Source organism: Papaver somniferum, unplaced genomic scaffold (genome assembly GCF_003573695.1).
Source record: "Papaver somniferum cultivar HN1 unplaced genomic scaffold, ASM357369v1 unplaced-scaffold_117, whole genome shotgun sequence".
Classification (NCBI taxonomy): domain Eukaryota; kingdom Viridiplantae; phylum Streptophyta; class Magnoliopsida; order Ranunculales; family Papaveraceae; genus Papaver; species Papaver somniferum.
Window position 1 is genome coordinate 606455 of NW_020620714.1, and position 19371 is coordinate 625825.

The 19371-nt window shown below is 34.0% G+C and overlaps 1 protein-coding gene across 1 annotated transcript; it reads left to right on the plus strand.

The window, feature by feature from the left end:
- The first annotated feature begins 7976 nt into the window (after window positions 1–7976).
- Window positions 7977–11035, plus strand: LOC113329899 (putative receptor-like protein kinase At4g00960). Its single transcript, XM_026576729.1, has 7 exons — window positions 7977–8852; window positions 8954–9085; window positions 9234–9358; window positions 9484–9694; window positions 9807–10044; window positions 10147–10297; window positions 10451–11035. Exons 1-7 carry the CDS (start codon window positions 8186–8188, stop codon window positions 10796–10798), a joined length of 1872 nt encoding a protein of 623 aa, XP_026432514.1. The 5' UTR covers window positions 7977–8185; the 3' UTR covers window positions 10799–11035.
- The last annotated feature ends 8336 nt before the right edge of the window (window positions 11036–19371 follow it).

Below are 19371 nucleotides of genomic sequence, written 5' to 3' on the forward strand. Positions count from 1 at the left end.
AAAACCATAAAATCAAAAACATGTCAAAAAATTTAAATACAATTGAATGCAATACATACATACTAATTCAATTGTATTGCAGACCTCAGGTAAGACCCAGGGCGCGTAAGTGGGAACAAATAAGTGGAAACCTGGGCATCTAAGAATACAATAGAGAGGGATGTTAGCAAAGGGTTTACAGAATGCTGTCATACTAGGAGAGCAATCTGCAAACATGACAGGGAAATATCCTTAGTTGAAAGAGAGTTTAGCCAAATAGTGATGGAAGAATGGGTTTGCTTAGTGTAAATGGTTGGTCCGGGGTAGATGCTAGTTAATAGATGGTTTGGCAGTGCAAAAATTCACTCAGATATACTAACAGTACTGGTATTTAATCTAGGTATTTTTATAAATCATCGGGAAAATTACACGAAAGCAAATTAGTAGTTAAATAATCATAGAGATTACTGTAGTGTTTATCCTTCTCCACTTCAAGCCCGGTGTCACCACAAAGGTGCAAAGATGATGAGATATATATGAAATTTTTTTCTACTTCTCTGAGATGTACAGTACGCTGCAATGATGATGAAATAGATATGAGTTAAGCATGATTCTGTTTTATCCATAAGCAGAATTACTAACATGTTGTAATTTAAAATGAAAGTGCTAAATATTCAAGCTTGATTCAGTTTATCTATGATCATATTTAGTAACAAAATCCGTATCAAGTGAAGGCGATAAACAAAACCTTCAGCAATACATAATCCAATGATTTTGTAATCGCTTATCTGCTCCTAACAATATATAGATCCAAATACTAAAATTTATCTAAATCAAGAAAAACGACCAAAGTTTCTATACTCTTTTTCCGCTAGAGGCCCCATCATATCAGAAACAATAAGTACCACTTCAAAGACTTTGGCTATCAAGGCGATGTGGGTTACACGCCCATATACATTGTAAAATGTGACGTAGCAGTATTTACTTCCTGGTTTTTCAATTTCGGTTGGATCTACAGCTTGTGTAATACTCGGATCTTTCGTTCCGATTACTGATTCTTTAATCACCATTCTCAATCACTAATGTCTGTAATATATAATCAGATTTGAACTAATCAATGAAACTGTTATTATCAGTTTACAATTAGATAACAGTACATCCAGGCACACTAAGAGGAACCTCAAAGTATAACTCCTGTGATTTTTATACCCAATTTGGACTACTTGAATTCAATCAATGATCAATAAAAAACAACATGACTCTTTAATGCAACACAAAAGAGAGAGTTAAGAAATGAATAAAACGGTACCTTGTTATCAAATAAATATAGAAGATCACCCAGTGAATTCATAAACTTGTCACAAACAAGACCAAAAATAATGGTCACGGTACCCTCCACTTTTCCAATTGTAGATTTCACTGAGCCAGAAGTAATCTGCTTTCCATATTCACAGACGTCACTTTTAACCTACACTAAGAAAACAAAACTTAATCAAAGACCACAAATCACAATTGAATCAAAGGATGAGGAAAAAATTGAAACATGGATTGAGAAATAAATTGAAACATGGATGGAGGATTTGATAGCTAGTTAAAAACTGGAGTAGGTTAAATTAAGGTAGCAATTCACCGGGAAAAAAACAAGAATTGAAAAAGCAAAACCCACATTGAGGATTGTGAAAAAAGATGTACTGGTGAAAAAGTAGAAGAGAAAGATCCAAAATTAAAGTATTTAAGTATCAGAGGAAGTGGTTAATTTGCTAATTAAAATCTCAAATCTTGATGACTTAGATCCCGAATTTGATTTTTGATTTCTGATTTCCTTGACCACAGCCCCTCGGTGCCATTTTTTAGTGCTCTAGAAATATGTACCGAGGAGGTGAAAGAATAGGTGGTTATGGCGATGGTTGGAGTTAGCAAACATAGTGGGGAAGAAAGGGAGAGGAAGAGCGGAGAAAAAGAGAAAATGGGATCGTGCAGTGCGATTTCAGATCTTTTGCATAGTATTTCGACAGCCCATCTGTGGACCCTACTTCTTTTCCTTTTTTTTAATCCTATGATGCATACCAGTACTCGTACGATACTTCTTCGTGTTGCTATGGCGGTCTTTACAAAACCTGTTATTAATAATTTCCAATTAGATAACAGTTTTATATAAAAACTATTACAATATCTTAAAAATGGTAACAGTTTTTTAACAGTTATCGTACATCAAATTATAGTGACATTTTTGTATAAGAACTGCCACTGTAAAATTGTTCAGTAACAGTTTCAAAACTGTCATGGTTGTACCATTACTAGTGTGAGTTTTAAAAAGAAACTGTTACTTATATCTCCCATCAATTCTTTGGTGACAGTTCATTAGTGAACTGTCATTGTTTTGAATTTTGAACTGTCACCAAAGTCCATATTTATACTAGTGTAAAACATGACCTAGGAGTAAGCAAAAAAGTGATAGTGATTTAATACCGTGCAACTAACTCATTTGGAGAAATATAAAAAGACTAATCAAATACTCGTTGTTATATTGAAGGATATAAATGCATTTTATTTTTCACCGGCCACCACCGTTGTTCACCAATAGTTGACATTACCATTCTTGCTACTGAAAAAGCTTCCACCACCATTTGTCAGTAATGCCATAACGTTATTTCCATCTACACTACTCACCACAACCACCATACCACTTATATAATTGTTAGCAAATCTAAGCATTATTTGATAGAAATATATTTATATAATTATTAATAGGATAATTTTTTTATTATAATTTTTTTAATATGACATTTATGGAATTAGGATTCATACAGACCTATGGATTTATTTTTTGGGAAAATATGAGTTAGTCCTCTTAGGTTCGGGCCCACATCAGTTTAGTCATTTTAGAAATCACCTTTACCATTTAGTCCATAATTATTAAAAAATACCAAACAGTCAATAATACCCCCTCTAACCATTACCGCCTAAACACAATAATTTCCTAAAAACGGTTATATCTTTTTCTCTCTCTCCTGAGTCTCTTCATCGAGAAACCGATTCTTTTTATGTTAATTTCTACTTGTTTTTTCTTTCAGAAATCACCAAAAAAAACAGACATCATTCCAGAAATGAAGTCCATATAAAAGCCTAAAAAACAGACATTATTCCATAAATGAAGTCCATATAAAAGCCTAAAAGAACAGACTTCATTCCACTAATGAAGTCCATATAAAAGCCTAAAAGAATAGACTTCATTCCAGAAATAAAGTCCATATAAAAGCCTAAAAAAACAGACTTCATTCCAGAAATAAAGTCCATATAAAAGCCTAAAAAAACAGACTTCATTTCAGAAATGAAGTCATCATCTTTATCATCTTCAACAGCAACATAAATAAATTATGGAAAAAAACAAACAATCTTGCATAATCAAAAAAAGATTAACACTCACTACACACACAAAAGTAAATAAATAAAAAGTAATCATATAAAAACAGTTAGTTTGGAACTGTTATTCCAAATAATTATTAAGATTTTTAATAATTCCAACATCAAACCGTCTACATCATCTTCGTTTCAATCTTCATCATCTTCGTTTCAATCTTCATCTTCTTTGGCAGCAGCTGAAAAATTAAAATCAAATCTTGAAATCAATCTTTGTAAATCTTCGTAATCAAATCAATTTTCGAATTCATCTTTGTAATCTCTCCAAATTAACCGACGACATCTTCATCTTCGTCATTTAATTGAAGCAGCAAAGGAAAAAAAAATCCTAGAAAAAATCACACAGCAGAGAGAAATTAGATTTGAGAAATGATTTCTTCTCTCTTACCAATTAACTATATATATACGGAAGGGTATTTCTGCCACTACAAAACGAAAATTACATCATCCATGACGTCATTCCGCGTGGATATTATCCATCCTAGGACCAAACTATAATTTATAAGACCAAACGATAATATATTTTTCAAAAAAGGACTAAACAGACAGTTGACTGAGTCAACTGGACTAGATCCTGTCTAATATGTTATATTTAGGACTATATGGTATTTCCTACTTGTTTTTTTTTTTGTCTAAGTGGGGCACCAATAATGGGACACTAGTGATATGTAAGTATTTTGTACGTTAAATGTATTTATAATCCCAATCACAATCATCACTTGTGAGAAACAACCATTAATAGTTTATATTGATATAAGTTTAGTAACATTAGTTATTAATGAAATTATGTGTTTATTAGATTAATTAAGGGGAATAAAATTTTAATAAATCATCCATCATGAGCAATTAATGAGAGACCAAATAATAAAATACAAATAATAACATTTAAGTTGAACAAACTACGATTGTGCATTTATCTTTTCCAAGGAAAAATTCTTACCACCACTTAGACAGGCTGAGTCAGCCAAACTAAGCTATGAATTCTAGATTTATCGGATTTATTATTTTAACATTAAGATCCCGCTGAGACCGGAAAATTCTATTATTTTAGCGAAAATGTTATATTATCTGATATTATGTTAAAATAGTTTTGTTGTATTCTCATTGTACAGATTTTCTTCTTTGAGCTTTGTTTCATGGGATCTATTTATTGCGACCCTCTGTCCCCGTTGATTACTGCATTCTCATTGTACAGATTTTCTTCTTTGAGCTTTATTTCGTGGGATCTAATTATTGCGACCCTCTGTCCCGGTTGATTACTGCTTGGTGCTTGCAACGTGAAGTCAAAATGAATAATGATTTAAGACCTACATTTTTATTTGGGTCTAATCTGTATTGCCATTAATGACATCCTCTTATTTAACATGGTAGGGAAGTAACCTAGTAATATGTCCAAATCAATTGACTCGTGAGTCTTCCACAACTATGACCTAGTCCACTGAGAGCCGATCATAATGCACCCACAATCTTCAATTGTAGATAAGAATTATTTTCATGTCATGATAGAATTTAATACTAAACTGGCCCTTGCGTTCCTGAAGAAGGCTATTGAGCTGAAGAAGGCCATTGAGCAGAGTTAATTATATCATAATAACCAAGGCATGGGAAAGATCATTACAAATTATAGATGAAAAAACAATTTTACAAACCATTTGGCTAGAACATATCTTGGTTTGTTTTATATGTACCCTATGCATTATTATCTGTAGCCTAGAAAGTTTAAGTCAAAAATGAAACCAAACAAGCTAATTATCTACTAGCAATCCATTTAAATTCTACTTCTTCCCAAAAATCGAAATAAACTCCAACTTTTCTTTAAATCAAAGTTAAATTATATATTTTAAATTCAGGGAAAATAATCGTTTGGTCCTTTTTTAGGTGGTCCCAAGTCTATTTGGTCAAGCAGGAAAAGTCGTTTCATGTTTGGTCCATAATTATTTAAAAATATCAAGTGGACAAAAATACCTTTCTATACTGTTTTCTCATTAATTTTCGTATATGTTATATTCCCATAATTATATATCAGTTCATTTTGTAGAATGAATCTAGTTCATTTTTCATGAAATAAACTCGTATAACTCTTCGTTTGTAGAAATAAACTCGTATTGTAGTTCATTTTGTAGAATGAACATAGTTTATTTTCTAGCAGTTCATTTTGTAAAATGAACTCGTATAGCACTTCGTTTGTAGATTGAACCTAGTTAATTTTCTAGCAGTTCATTTTGTAAAATGAACTCGTATAACACTTCGTTTGTAAAATGAACTCATATTGTAGTTCATTCTTTCAAATGAACTCCTAATAAAACCTATATGAAACTCTAGTTCATTCTTTCAAATGAACTCCTAATAAAACCTATATGAAAACCGAGTTCATTCTTTACATGAACACACAAAAAAAATCCATAAAAATCAAAGTTCATCTTCATCAAACACGAATTCATTCTGTTTGATGAAATTCATCGTCTTCATCATTCTTCATCTTCAATAGAGTTCTATTTCATCTTCAACAGCAACAACAACAAAAGTTCATCTTCATCTTCAACACGAGCAGCAACAGAGTTTCATCTTCATCTTTAAAGCAACACAAACAACAACAAAGTTCATCTTCGTCTTCATCTTCAACAACAACACGGACAACAATAATAGCAGATCCAAAAATCAAGAACAGAAGATCCAAAGTGATGATGAAAAAATCAAAGGATTTCAAGGTTCTTTTGTAGATCCGAAACTTACCCAAGCATGTGAAGATGATAAAGGTTCATCCTCATCATCATAAATAGCGGTAGAAATCTTCAACATCACCGTCTTCATCATCAAAACATCAGCAAACATAAAAAAAACACAAAACTACATCGTATTCATCATCACTCATCTTCTTCATCACTAGTAGAGAAAAAATGGAGAGAAGAGATAAAGGTTCATCATTATCTTCTTCATTACTAGCAGAAAAAAATGGAAAAAAGAGAGAAAAGAAGAGAAACTAGATCTGAAACTAAAGAAGAGAGAAAAGTGACTCTGAAAAATAAGATATTTTCTAGGTTTTTTTCTATATATATGGTCCCAAAATTGTATTTCTGTCCCTACCAAATGATAATTACATCATACATGACGTCATCATAGGACCAAACTATAATATATATTTTCAAAATGGACCAAACAGACAGTTGATTGAGTTAACTGTACCAACCTCTTCAGAGACTAAATGTTATTTCCTACTTAAATTATGTATAATTCATTGCCAGGTCATCTAATATTTAGACATTATTTGCTTAGGTGGTGAACTATTATGGGAACTGAATCACTAATTCATAGCATAATTGCCATTGGTTTGGTTAGCAGATTGCAGAGATGCAAAAAAAAAGGTAAATATTGAATATACTATAATTTAGGAAACTATTAGATATTATTGTCGTAATTAGATTTAAATGAAATTGAATTGTCACTATATAGTATTTGTCATGTGCACACTCTTTAAAAGGGTGTGCACAGAATTGGACTCGAACCGGAAAGAGGAAGGGCAGTAGTGGAAGGTGATCGAAGAGAAAGTACACGCTAAGAGAAAAGAACAGAATAAGAAATAACTGGCGTCTCTTTTCATGAGTCGTGATTCCTTCGAATTTCCTTTGTTTAGGACCCTCTCGTACTGCTTGCAACGTGAACATGAAAGCGAGCCGTGTCTCCAAGACCTTAGCTGTCTGATCAAACAAATTAAAACTAGGAATATGTCCAAATTAATTACTTGACTTGGGAGTCTTTTGCACAAATACAACTGATCCACTGAAACTTAAATCATACGTTCAAACTTGTGGTTAGAAATTTCTGAGTTTTCGTACTATCATAGAATTTAAGCCAAACTGGCCCGACTAGAATTTACTTGATACTCATTTGATGACCTAATTTGAGTTTGAATCTCTTCGGCATAATTCTTTACGAATCAAAAAAGAAAAAAGAAAAACCAAGATACACTTGTTTCTTTAAATCCAGATATTCTTAAGAACAAATGGACACATATTCTGCCAACTTAAACCACCAATGGTATACTCATAAGAGCACAATTAACTGGGGGAAAAGGGTTTCACATTGATCTGCAGACCAGGCCAACTCAAATCCCGGCCTAATCTGTTTCCATACTGGCCAAACAGAAGCACACCCAAAGGACACGTCCACACAAGTCTTCAAATCCCTATTTGCATAATTCCAAACTGGATGATCACATATACCTTTCGCATAATTGCCATAGAAAGCATTAAAATTTTGAAGAACATTTAAGTGCCCGGAGAAATCTCCATTCTCATCCTTGAAAATTTCCTCTTCGAATTTTCTTTACTTGTGTTACTGTACTAATAATGATGAGGCACTCTTATTCAAGATGGTAGGGCAGTGTACTAGGAATATGGCCAAATTAATTGCTTGACTCAGTCTTTTGCAAAAATATGCCTCCTAAACTTAAATCATACGTTCAAACTTGTGGTTAGAAATGATTTTTTAGCTTTCATAGAATTTATAAGCCAAACCGGCCCCTGCGTTTCATGAAGATACTGCTTGGCTATTAATATAATACGAAAAATAAAAAATAAATTGAGCATCAGAAACTAAAAAATGGGTCACTCTACTTCCAATCATGTATTTATCATTCTCATCTACTTATTGTTCTCTCTTTCTAGTTTACTGATCATACAATACCCAACTGCACAAGCATACCAATATCGATACCATTCTTGTTCTGGTGATAATTACACTACTAACGGTACATTTCAAAAAAAATCTCAACCTTCTTCATCCTTCAATGTCCTTAGCCGGCAATTCAAGCATAAAAAATGGATACTATAATGCCACCGTTGGCCGAAATCTGGATACTGTTTATGGATCGTTCCAGTGTAGAGGTGATGTTCCACTAGATGTGTGTCAAGGTTGTATCAAAATCGGTACTAAAGAGATAAAAGAAAATTATAGATGTCCAAATTCTAAACAAGCAATTCTTTGGTATGATATATGTATGTTAAGGTATTCGAATCAATCTTACTTTAATATTAGGCAGGATAGACCAGCGGTTTATTTAGCGAATACTAGAAATATTTCTAATCCAGATCAGTTTAGACAAATTTTAAGTGATTTCATGGATGGTTTATCAGGAAAAGTTGCGTCCAATATTAATGGCTCTACCAAATTTGCTACTGGTGATACACCTTTTACAGATATGATTAAAATATATGGATATGTACAGTGTACTGAAGATATATCATTAAGTGATTGTAATCAGGGTCTTCTTTTATCACTATCTCAGTTACGGAATTTGACTGAGGCGTCACGGGGTGGACAAATTCTCAAACCTAGTTTTAATGTGAGATTTGAAATATATCCTTTATTTCCATCTATAACTACTCCCTCACCATCTCCTGCACCACTGCCTCTCGTATCCCCGCCTTCTTCAACCAACACAACCACACCGGACGGTAAGTAGCACTTCTTTGTTATGTGATAATATATTCAACCAGACTGTATTCATACTTTCAGTCTGAGCCTAGCTAATTAAAAAATGTTTATATTCGTGCAGCAAATGGTATCAAGTCATCCATACTTGTTGTTTGTATAGTTGTTCCTGCAGTAATTGTAGCATTTTGTGCCATTTCCATTTGGTTCTTCTGTTTCCAGAGGAAAAAGAAAAGACGGACAGAGTTTTTTGACGGTAAGCGCGCAGCAGCCTCAACACATGATTCTTAGGGATATATATATATATAGTATATGCTTCTTCACATGGTTTGATAACTTTACCAAATTAGAACATCTTACTAATTTGCGCTCCCACAATACTTACTGTTGTTTTGCTGATGAAGATGTCGATGAGGAGATTCAAAGTACAGAATCTTTGCAATTCAACTTCAGCACAATAAGTGCTGCAACAAATAATTTCTCTGAAGCTAATAAACTCGGAGAAGGTGGGTTTGGCCCTGTATACAAGGTAAGAAACATATAAAACGCATGCAAAAGAAAGCTATAAATTCCCCATATATAGGTGATTGTTTTATTGCTTTTCAGATTGTTTAATTAGAACTTTTACTTTTTGGTTTCGTTTGATGTCCTCAGGGTACACTATCAAACGAGCAACATATAGCGGTGAAGAGGCTATCCGAACATTCAGGACAAGGTGACCGAGAGTTCAAAAATGAAGTTACATTAGTAGCTAAACTTCAGCACAGAAATCTTGTGAAGCTTGTTGGTTTCAGTCTATCCGGTGAAGAAAAGCTACTCATCTATGAATTCATGCCTAATGCAAGCCTTGACAAATTCCTATTCGGTTTGCCTCTCACTCTATTTCTGTGTATCGTTGTTGTTCGATCCGTAGATACTTTTTTAGATTAAAATGTTGTCTCAAAGTTTTGTTTTTTTTGGGTCGTATGAATGTGTAGACCCAATAAAATGTGCACAACTGGATTGGGAAAGACGGTACAAGATTATTAAAGGGGTAGCAGCAGGACTTGTCTATCTTCATGAGGAGTCTCGACTTAAGATTGTCCACCGGGATCTCAAAGCCAGCAACATATTACTGGATAAAGACATGAATCCAAAAATTGCAGACTTCGGCATGGCTAGGCTTTTTGTGCTTGATCAAACTCAAGCAAGTACAAAAAGAATAGTCGGAACCCAGCAAGCATATATAAACTTTGAATCGTTGAACATATGACTGATTATAACTGTATTAAAAACTTGTTCTGATGTTCCTATTTGGTTTTGGTGGTTGGATTTCAGTGGCTACATGGCTCCTGAGTATGTAATGCATGGAAAATTTTCTGTGAAATCAGACGTGTTTAGTTTTGGTGTTTTAGTTTTAGAGATTCTTAGTGGACGGAGGAACAACGGTTTTCATAAATCAGAAATTGCTCGGGACCTTCTAAGCTACGTGAGTACCAATTAATAATACTATCTAGGTTTCTGGAAAAAAAGTATTACTGTCACTTTTTTAATTTGACCTAAAAATGGAGGGAGTACCTTTTTGCGTTCAGCTACTTTTGTTTACGCAATGCATAATAAATCGGAGGTGAAATTGATGCAGGTATGGAGACATTGGAATGATGGATCTGCTATTGAAATATTAGATCCAACTTTGAAAGACACATATTCTAGAAATGAAGCGGTGAGATGCATCCATGTCGCATTGCTATGTGTTCAAGAAAATGTTGCAGATAGACCCACAATGCCCACAGTTGTCCAAATGCTCAACACCTATTCGGACATCAATACCGACTTACCTTCAGAACCTGCATTTTTTGCTGATAGTACGAGACATCCAAATCTAGGCAGCAACAGTGGAGAACAAAGAAGCGCGAAGGACGAGTCAAACATTGAAGCAGGGACATGGAGCGTGAATGAACTTACAGTTTCTGAAGTCCACCCTCGATGATACAATCTTGTTCAGTTGTTCTTCTTTTATTTTAGAAGAAGTTTGGTGTTGTTGTCAGTAATGCTTTGAATAAGGAGGGGACGTGTTAGTAGTACTGCACCTAGAATTGCGCAATGCTGAGTCGATTTCCTGTTATTTCTTACTCTCGTGTTTTCTTTTTTCTTACCCGCCGGATCAGGATATTATCCGGATTAATTGGGGTATACTCGATTTTAAGTGAATTCTATTATAGGGTTAGAGGTGTCCAAATAGGATAAATTTATCTTAATACCCTTACCAAATATTTTTTCTTCCCAATCTCAAACCAATCAACTCCCTTCCCAACCTAACAAGTAGGGCTGTCAATGGGTACTCATTACTCGGAACCAGAACTGGACTCGGTGGAATTGGATCCCGTTCTGGGTCTTAAAGTTGGACCCATTAACACCTTGGGACCTGACGGGTAGTTATGCGTTTAGACCCGAATCTTAACGAGTCCAAACGGGTAATACCCGTTGAGTTCCCACGGATATCAAGTACCCGGTTATTTATTTTTTTATTTATCTCTTTAACTAAATCATAAGCAATTTGTTAGTTTTGGCTTTGATTTTTTTCATTTGTCATTTTTGATAACATTAAATCTTTATTTAGTACATTAATAAGGAAATAATAATTAATTTTTATAAAAAATAATTTAGATTCAAGCCAAAAAGAGCAAGATATTAAGTTTTTTAAGATTTTCTTTATAATTTAATTAATACCCAACGGGTACCCGGAACCGACGGGTACCCAGGGTTTTTAACGGGTCCAATTCTGGATCCACTTATTATGGAACCAGACCCAACTTTTTTGAGTAGGTTCCGGGTCTAATGGTATTTGGAAGGGTCCGGATCCATTGACAGCCCTACTAACAACCATTACTTCTAATCTTCCATCGTTTTCTTCTTCTTCTCTATCATTTCGTCTCAAGAATAATTTGTCGATTAAAAAGTAGCCCCTTGTTTTTTTCATGCTCAAATGAATTCATTCTTCTTCCCAATCTAACAACCAATACTTTATTTTGTTGTTTGACGGTCAAAATATGGCGAAAAAACTGAAATTGTTGATTTGCAGTTATATAGTCATCAGGGTATTTCTTCATCGACCTTGACGACTTTTGAAGTTTTATTTTGGTCGTCATTTTCCTTGGATGAATACCGTGACGACTTTTCATCTCTGAAAATATATCCACAGAGTCGTCAAGATATTCATCCTTATACTTTGTCCACTAATATGTAGTAATTACGGTCGTCCTGTTTTGAAAATTTTAACCTTGCCGACCAACATGTACCATAAAACATTTTCTCTGTGTAATTTTTTGATTAATCGACATGGTTGGGAAAACTGCCTTGACGGCTTAGTGTTGGTCGCCACGTTAAGAAATTTCGACCATAACGACCAATTATAACTAAAATTCCTTCTCTGTGTATAAGATTTTTAGTCGTCAGTGTTTAGCATTCTCGACCTTGACAACTAAAGATTAGTCGACAGGTTATGGAATTAATACCTTGTCGGCTAGAGAAGGTCGTTATCTTGTAGTTTGGTCGAGCATGCCGATTTTTCATACCGTGATTTCTGAAAGTGTTGATTTCTTCTATAATTTGGAGAACGATACCACTAAGAAGCTTTGCAGTCCCCTTTTTAGAAGAGTTTGGCTAGTGTGGTTTCATTTCCATTACAAAAAAAAATCTCAAAACATTTTTTTCTCAAAAATCATCCCATATAATGCATGAGTTCAATCTAAATAAAACATAATTTAACTAAATAACTAAATTAATTAACCTAAACAGATTTATTAGTGTTAATTAAATAAGGGTAAATTAGTCATTTTTTCAATATATGTGGATAAGGGGTTTTGGGTTTTACTTCCTAATGATCATATTTTGTCTTATTAGATATACCCCAATTAATCTAGGTATACCCCAATATTTCCCGATTTTTTTTTGCTGTAGTTTCCTCAAAAAATGGAAAGTCAAAAAATAAAATAAAATAGGGTAGCTAAACAAGGAACCTTAAATGCAAAGTCAAATATATCTTTTTTTTTTTTTTTTTTTTTGCTAAACAAGGAACCTTATCATTAAGGGAAATTCGAGGCTACAATGAGTTTAAGATCGAAAATAAGAGAATATAAAGTAACAAGAACACACCATAAAGGTACAATACCGAAAAATACGACAAGAGAAAGAGAAGGATTCCCTTAGTAAAACAAATACAAGTATAAATAATATACGATAAAATCATAAGAAGAATGGTTTTTCTCCAATGAAGGGTGTGAATATTTTTTTTTGAATGACACGTTAGGTTTTAGACTCCCATTTAGTATAAATACATCTCCAATAGTTAGGTCCTACAAATTATGAGGAATGAAATATTAAATAAGAAGGTGTTAAAGAAAGTCTAAACTCTCTTTCAAAATGACCCCTAACTAATTTCATGTCATCAATTTTATTCATTTATTTTTAATATAAAATAATGCTAAAAAAACATATTTTTATGCTTATCCAGATTTAAAATGCATAACACAACATTTACTTTGGGAGATGAGTTTTAAGAAAAGGGTCTTAATTAGACTCATATTTGGAAACCCCAAGGAATGAAGGTCTAAAAGTGAATTCTACATAGAATTCACTCTTTTAAGGACTCTCTCTTTTAATGAAGTGGGGACCATTTGTCTCTCCTATTTATTTTTCTTTTTAAATATCAAGAAGAGTAGGAGACTATTTGTCCAATAGTAGAAGACTATTTATAAAAATATCACGAAGACCATTTTATTTTCAAGGTTAAAGTAGGAAATAACATGATTTTTTTTTCTTCAAATGATCTTCTTATTTCTTGTGTAAAATCACACAAGCCTACTTTTCAAAAACAAATATATTATTTGAAATCTGGAATGGAATAGATTTCTATCCTAAGCCTACTTTTCAAAAACAAATATATTATTTGAAATCTGAAATGGAACAAATTTCTATCCTTTTTACGTCGTTTCTTTCAATATTCACTATGTCTTCTTTATTTAAGGTTGTAAAAATATTCCAATTTCAACAAAAAGAGGACTTGTATGCAAGGCGTGGCCGCAACCGTACTTGGATTTCTTAGGAGAATTGTAGAAGCAAGATCGGCACCGACCATTTAGGAATTTCGAGTCAAGTTCCAAAAATTATTGGCTAAGATCGGCAATAATGCCCTACCCCAAACCCAACAGGTTAGTACTCGTGAAGCGCAGTTGACGCAACTACCGAGTTAAATGGCTCAAAAAGGCCGGAGATGAGGCACAATAGAAAAAACTCACCTACTGATATTGACATGCCAATGCAAAAAAAAAAAATACCCTTCATCTGTTATTAAAATGCAGTGCCATTGTAAAACAATGATAAATTGTTGGGTGATGAGGTGTAAAACTGTTGGGTGCAATAATCAAAATAAAAAAAAATCAAATAAGCAAAAATTATTGATACTTAGCTCCTTTATAATGGAAGTGATTGATTGACGAAACGAACGAGCTTCCCATATCTCCACAACAGCAACAAGGAAAAACTTTGAAAAAACAGAGTGAGTCACGTGTTCAACACGTTGCCCTTAAGACATTAGCGCCCGGCTACACTCAAGAGTGATGATATAGCCCTCACAGGACGGATATCTTCAGGATAAAACACCCTACTACACCTACTACTAGCATATGTAGTAGATGCTCAACTTGAGCTTGTCAACTCCGAAAAAACCGTTAAGGAAAATCGTGAACGCTTAAGAAACGCTATAAAATATTTTCCCTTAGGGGTCCCTCTAAAATATAGACCAACCCCTTTCCCATTGATTTTACAAAACTAGTGAATTTGTTTATATAATTGACAAATACAACATAAGAAGAGCAACTCCCCGATGTGGGACTAAAAATCTTATATAGTCTCTTAAAACAACCTAAAAGTGGAAACTTCACGGTGTGGGACTAATAAGTTTTTCATTCACAAAAGAAAACAATAAATTATAATTTTTATTAAAACTTTAAAAAACATGTTTTATTAATTTTTTTCCAACAATCCCCCACATGAATGAAAACTCAATAAAACACGAAAACACAGATAGATCTTGGTAAATCAACAACTCAATCTCACGACCCGAACTGACTGTATAGACAGACAGATCGTGCATGTTGAAGTTATACTAGCCATTCCAACGTCATCTCCCTCACACAACAATGTGTTGACCCAGGGTCATACTATGGATTGCAAAGATCATATAGTATAGAGAGCTTTCATCTTTAGTTCCTTACAAGTGAGACTAAAGTTTTCTTTCACCAAAGTGAAAAAGCATGAACTAGTGAACCCTTAGTGACCCTTAGGTCCTAAGTTCCAATAATACCAAAACCATCAAAATGAAAATCACAAAAAAACGCAGGAAATACCATTTTAGGCTGAGGTGTCCATGAGGTCTTGAACCTTTGCTTAGTGAGATATTACCGGAATTACTTGCTAGAGACAGTGAACTATGTCTTGAACTGCTAGCGTTTGATGTAATTTGCGATAAATACCACGGATGATATCTCCAATGTTGCTGCCAAGCTCGTGTCGTTTTGTCCAATTTGGCCCTGGACATATCCTGTTTCTCAGAATGCTCTAGAGAATTAAAGCTCATATTCTCATAGGAAGAGGCCCACTTCCTCATTCAGATAGGTGAGTTCAATCAATAGTGTTTACTGCTACACCCCATTTCAATCTTAAATTGAAACTATATAACTCATTAAGACTTCTTAAAAGTCATCCTTCACATGCAGTCACACTATCACGTCTACACCATATGGAAGGGAAGGAGAATGAAATTCTATTATAGTTTTTACCTTTACCCACCACAAATTAGTTATCTCATTCGAAACCTTGATCTTGGGATCTCCAGTCAGCAAGGTTGAGTATCCTTCATGGCAAGTTTAATTTATGAGCTTAAATCCCCATCCCCCTCGATGCATTTTTAACTATCTCTTTGAATAAACCTTTCGTCAAAGGTTGTGCGATATTCTCCTTGGACTTTATCCAATCTATGGAAATAACGCCGATTGAAATTAGTTATTTTTAGCTTTAGCTATTATAGCTTGGCTAACACAATATATAGATATAGCTGGCACAGGCCTATGCCATAGAGAAATGTCTTCTAAAAAGCATTTTAGGCACTCGGCCCCATCTCGTGCTTTATCTAATGCAATACTCTCAGATTCCATAATGAATTGAGCAATATAAGTATGTTTGGAAATATTCCAAAAATAAACTCTCCTGCTAGAGTGAAAACATATCCACTCGTAGACTTAGAATCCTCTGAGTCAACTATCCAGTTTTCATCACAAGGTCCCTCAAGGATAATAAGATACCTTTCATAAATCAAACAAAAGGTGATAGAGTATTTTAGGTACCATAATACTCTACTAAGTGCATCCAAATGCTCTTTCTCTGGACTATAACTATATCTACTTAACTCACTCATAATATAGGCAATGTCTGGACTCTTACAGTTCATTAAATTCATCAGACATCCTATAACTCTTGAGTATTCAAGTGAAGATACTCCATTACCCTTATTTTTCTCGAGTCTACAATAAGAATCGTATGGAGTGCACGCAGGCTTACAATCGGGCTGATTGTATCTCATAAGCACAAATTCAACATAACGAGAATGACTAAGACTAATCCTCATCCCTAAGATTACATCAAAAGGGCCTAAGTCTTTCAAGTCAACGTTCTCATTCAGTGCATGATTTTAGTGGAATTAATCACATTTATGTTTATATCAAGTATAAGCATATCATCAACATACAAGCATACAGTCACACAAGCATCCTTAACAAGTTACTTGTAAATACACTTGTAAGATTCATTAACTTAAATCCACTACACATTATCACATGATCAAATTTTCCATGTCATTGTTTACGTGCTTATTTGAAAACCATACAAATATTCGTTCAATTTACTAACTTTGTCTTCATAACCTTTCACTACAAAGTCATCAGGTTGGTCTATGTAAATTTCTTTATCTAATTCACGGTTTTAGAAAAGCTGTCTTAACATCCATCTGATGTATCTCCAAGTTGTTTATGAGCAATATCAATTAGCATCTCAACAGAAGTAATTCGTCACATGAATAAGAATCAAGGAAATATACACCTTCTTTTAGTTTATAGCCTTTAGCTACCAACTTAGCTAATATTTTTCCACAGTTCCATCTACCTATGTTTCCTCTTAAAGACTCATTTACATCCATGGTCTTACTCCTGGAGGTAAACTAGCAAGCTCCCAAGTCTGGTTCCGACGGACTGAGTCCATTTCACTAAATGAAGCTTCTTACCAGAATGGGGTTTCAGTAGATATCAAGGCTTCTTTACAAGTCTGGGCTCAGACTAAGCTAGGCATGTTATGAAGTCGGTTTCATAAGAAGTCTCAAGTCTAATTTTTTACTTCTCTTAGGCTCAACCTTAACTTCATCTTCCTTTAAATAAGTTCTGACTATTTGAAAATAAATCTAGGGGATCAACAACACATCTCTAATGAGGTACAGGTTTAGAATAAACATGTTCAAAGAACTCAGCATCCCTAGATTCCGTAATAATATTCACACAAAGTCAGAAAAAATCAGAACACAAACCAAAATCTATATGTAGAAGTATACTCAGCATACCCTATATGAAGACACAATCAACATTTTTGGTTTCAATCTAGTTCTTTTAGGAAGAGGAATTACAATCTTAGTCAAACACCCCCACACTTTGACGCATTCATAAGAAGGTCATCTACCTTTCCATAAATCATATGGAGTTTCATCTGATCCTTAAAAGGGTACTTATTCAGGATATACTAGTTAAGAGGACTGCCTCCCCCACAAGGCCGCAGGTAATCCTGAACTAATCAACATGGCAATTATCATCTCCTTAAGGATACGGTTGTTATGTTCAAGGCTTCTAATTGGTTTCCAACTTCAAGTTTATACATCTTAAGGCTTCTAAGGCGTCATCCTTATCCCTAAGCAAGTATACAAGATAGTACCTCGTACAATCATCTACGAAAGTTATAAACCATCTTTTACCACAGTGGTTTTGGGTTGAACTCATGTCAACTAGGCCTAATTGAATTAATTCTAAAGGCTTAGAATTACTCTAAACATTTGTGCTAAAAGATTTTATAGCATATTTTGATGCTTCACAGATTTCACCTTTGTGTTCAAAATCCAAACTAAATTTGGGTACGCAGCCTATGCTAGCTAGTTAAGCATTGACTTATAAGTTTACGGTTCCAAGTCTACCACGTAAAACAATCAATCACACAATGAAAGCACAAGAATCAACTATGTTCACATCATCAGTTTTTCCGTTAAGCTTATTAGACCCAAAGTCCTATAACTCTTGCTTAAAAAATCACTGCCTAGTTACAACAAGTTTTCCAGATTCAATTAAGATCTTAAATCTTTTTCCATATACAACAGAACAAGATACAAGATTTTCGCATATGCTCGGAACATGAACAATTCATTCAATGTGAGAATATTACAGATATGAGCTTCTGCTCGACCTTTTCCTTTTATGCAACCTCTATTGCAGATGAGTTACTCAATAAGAGTTTCTCGACATCCTCTATCCTATGATAGGAGGTGAACAGGTCTCTGTTTCAACAAACATTCTTGGTGGCTCCAGAGTCCACCTACTGGTCTCTCACATTGGTTATTAAAATAACTTCCGACATCATGCCACTAAACTCGTTCTAGTTTGTTTCAACTAAATTAGCATTAAATTTCTACTTATTAAGGTTTTTATGTTGTCTACAATTTACTGCCGCGTGGCCAGGAATTTTACAAACATAACAATCACCCTTAAGTAAAGTAATGTCGGATTCAGTTTTACGAAACATACCTTTCTTCTGAAGAGTATGCTTAGAATTGTTTGATGTTCTCGCCTTTGTCAGCTTTGGAAGACTTGTGTTCATCCATAGGCTCCTGGTATCCATGTCCCTTTCCAATTTCATGTCATAATATCCGTTCATACTTTGATCACAGACACGACAATTTCCCAATCACATAATACACCACATCTCACAAACCTTAGTTCCGAATCGGAAAATAAAATATGAGTTTTGAAGATAACATCTAGATCTACAAACTTCATGTGAATCACCGTATCAAAAAACTCATGGTTACCCCATAAAAACTACTTTAGTTAACAACAAATTTCTGCTCGTCAGAATTTTTCAGGAACGTTTCTCTGTTTTGTAAAATATCAAAACAAATACTTTTAAAACTCCAAAAATTCTGAAAGTTTTCGTGGGTAAATATCAAGGTGTCTACTACATTATGCCCAAAGGGTTCGTCGAAATTCCTTATAGATTAAGAGATAACTTCGAAATTAAATAGCTGACCAAAAATTCGTTTTTTTTATTTTATTTTTCACTCCACAATTAACATCCATGATTATTACAAACGCTAATGTCTTAAGATTGTTGGGTTCAATAATCAAAATAAAGAAAAAATCAAATAAGCAAAAGTTATTGATACTTAGCTCCTTTATAATGGAAGTGATTGATTGACGA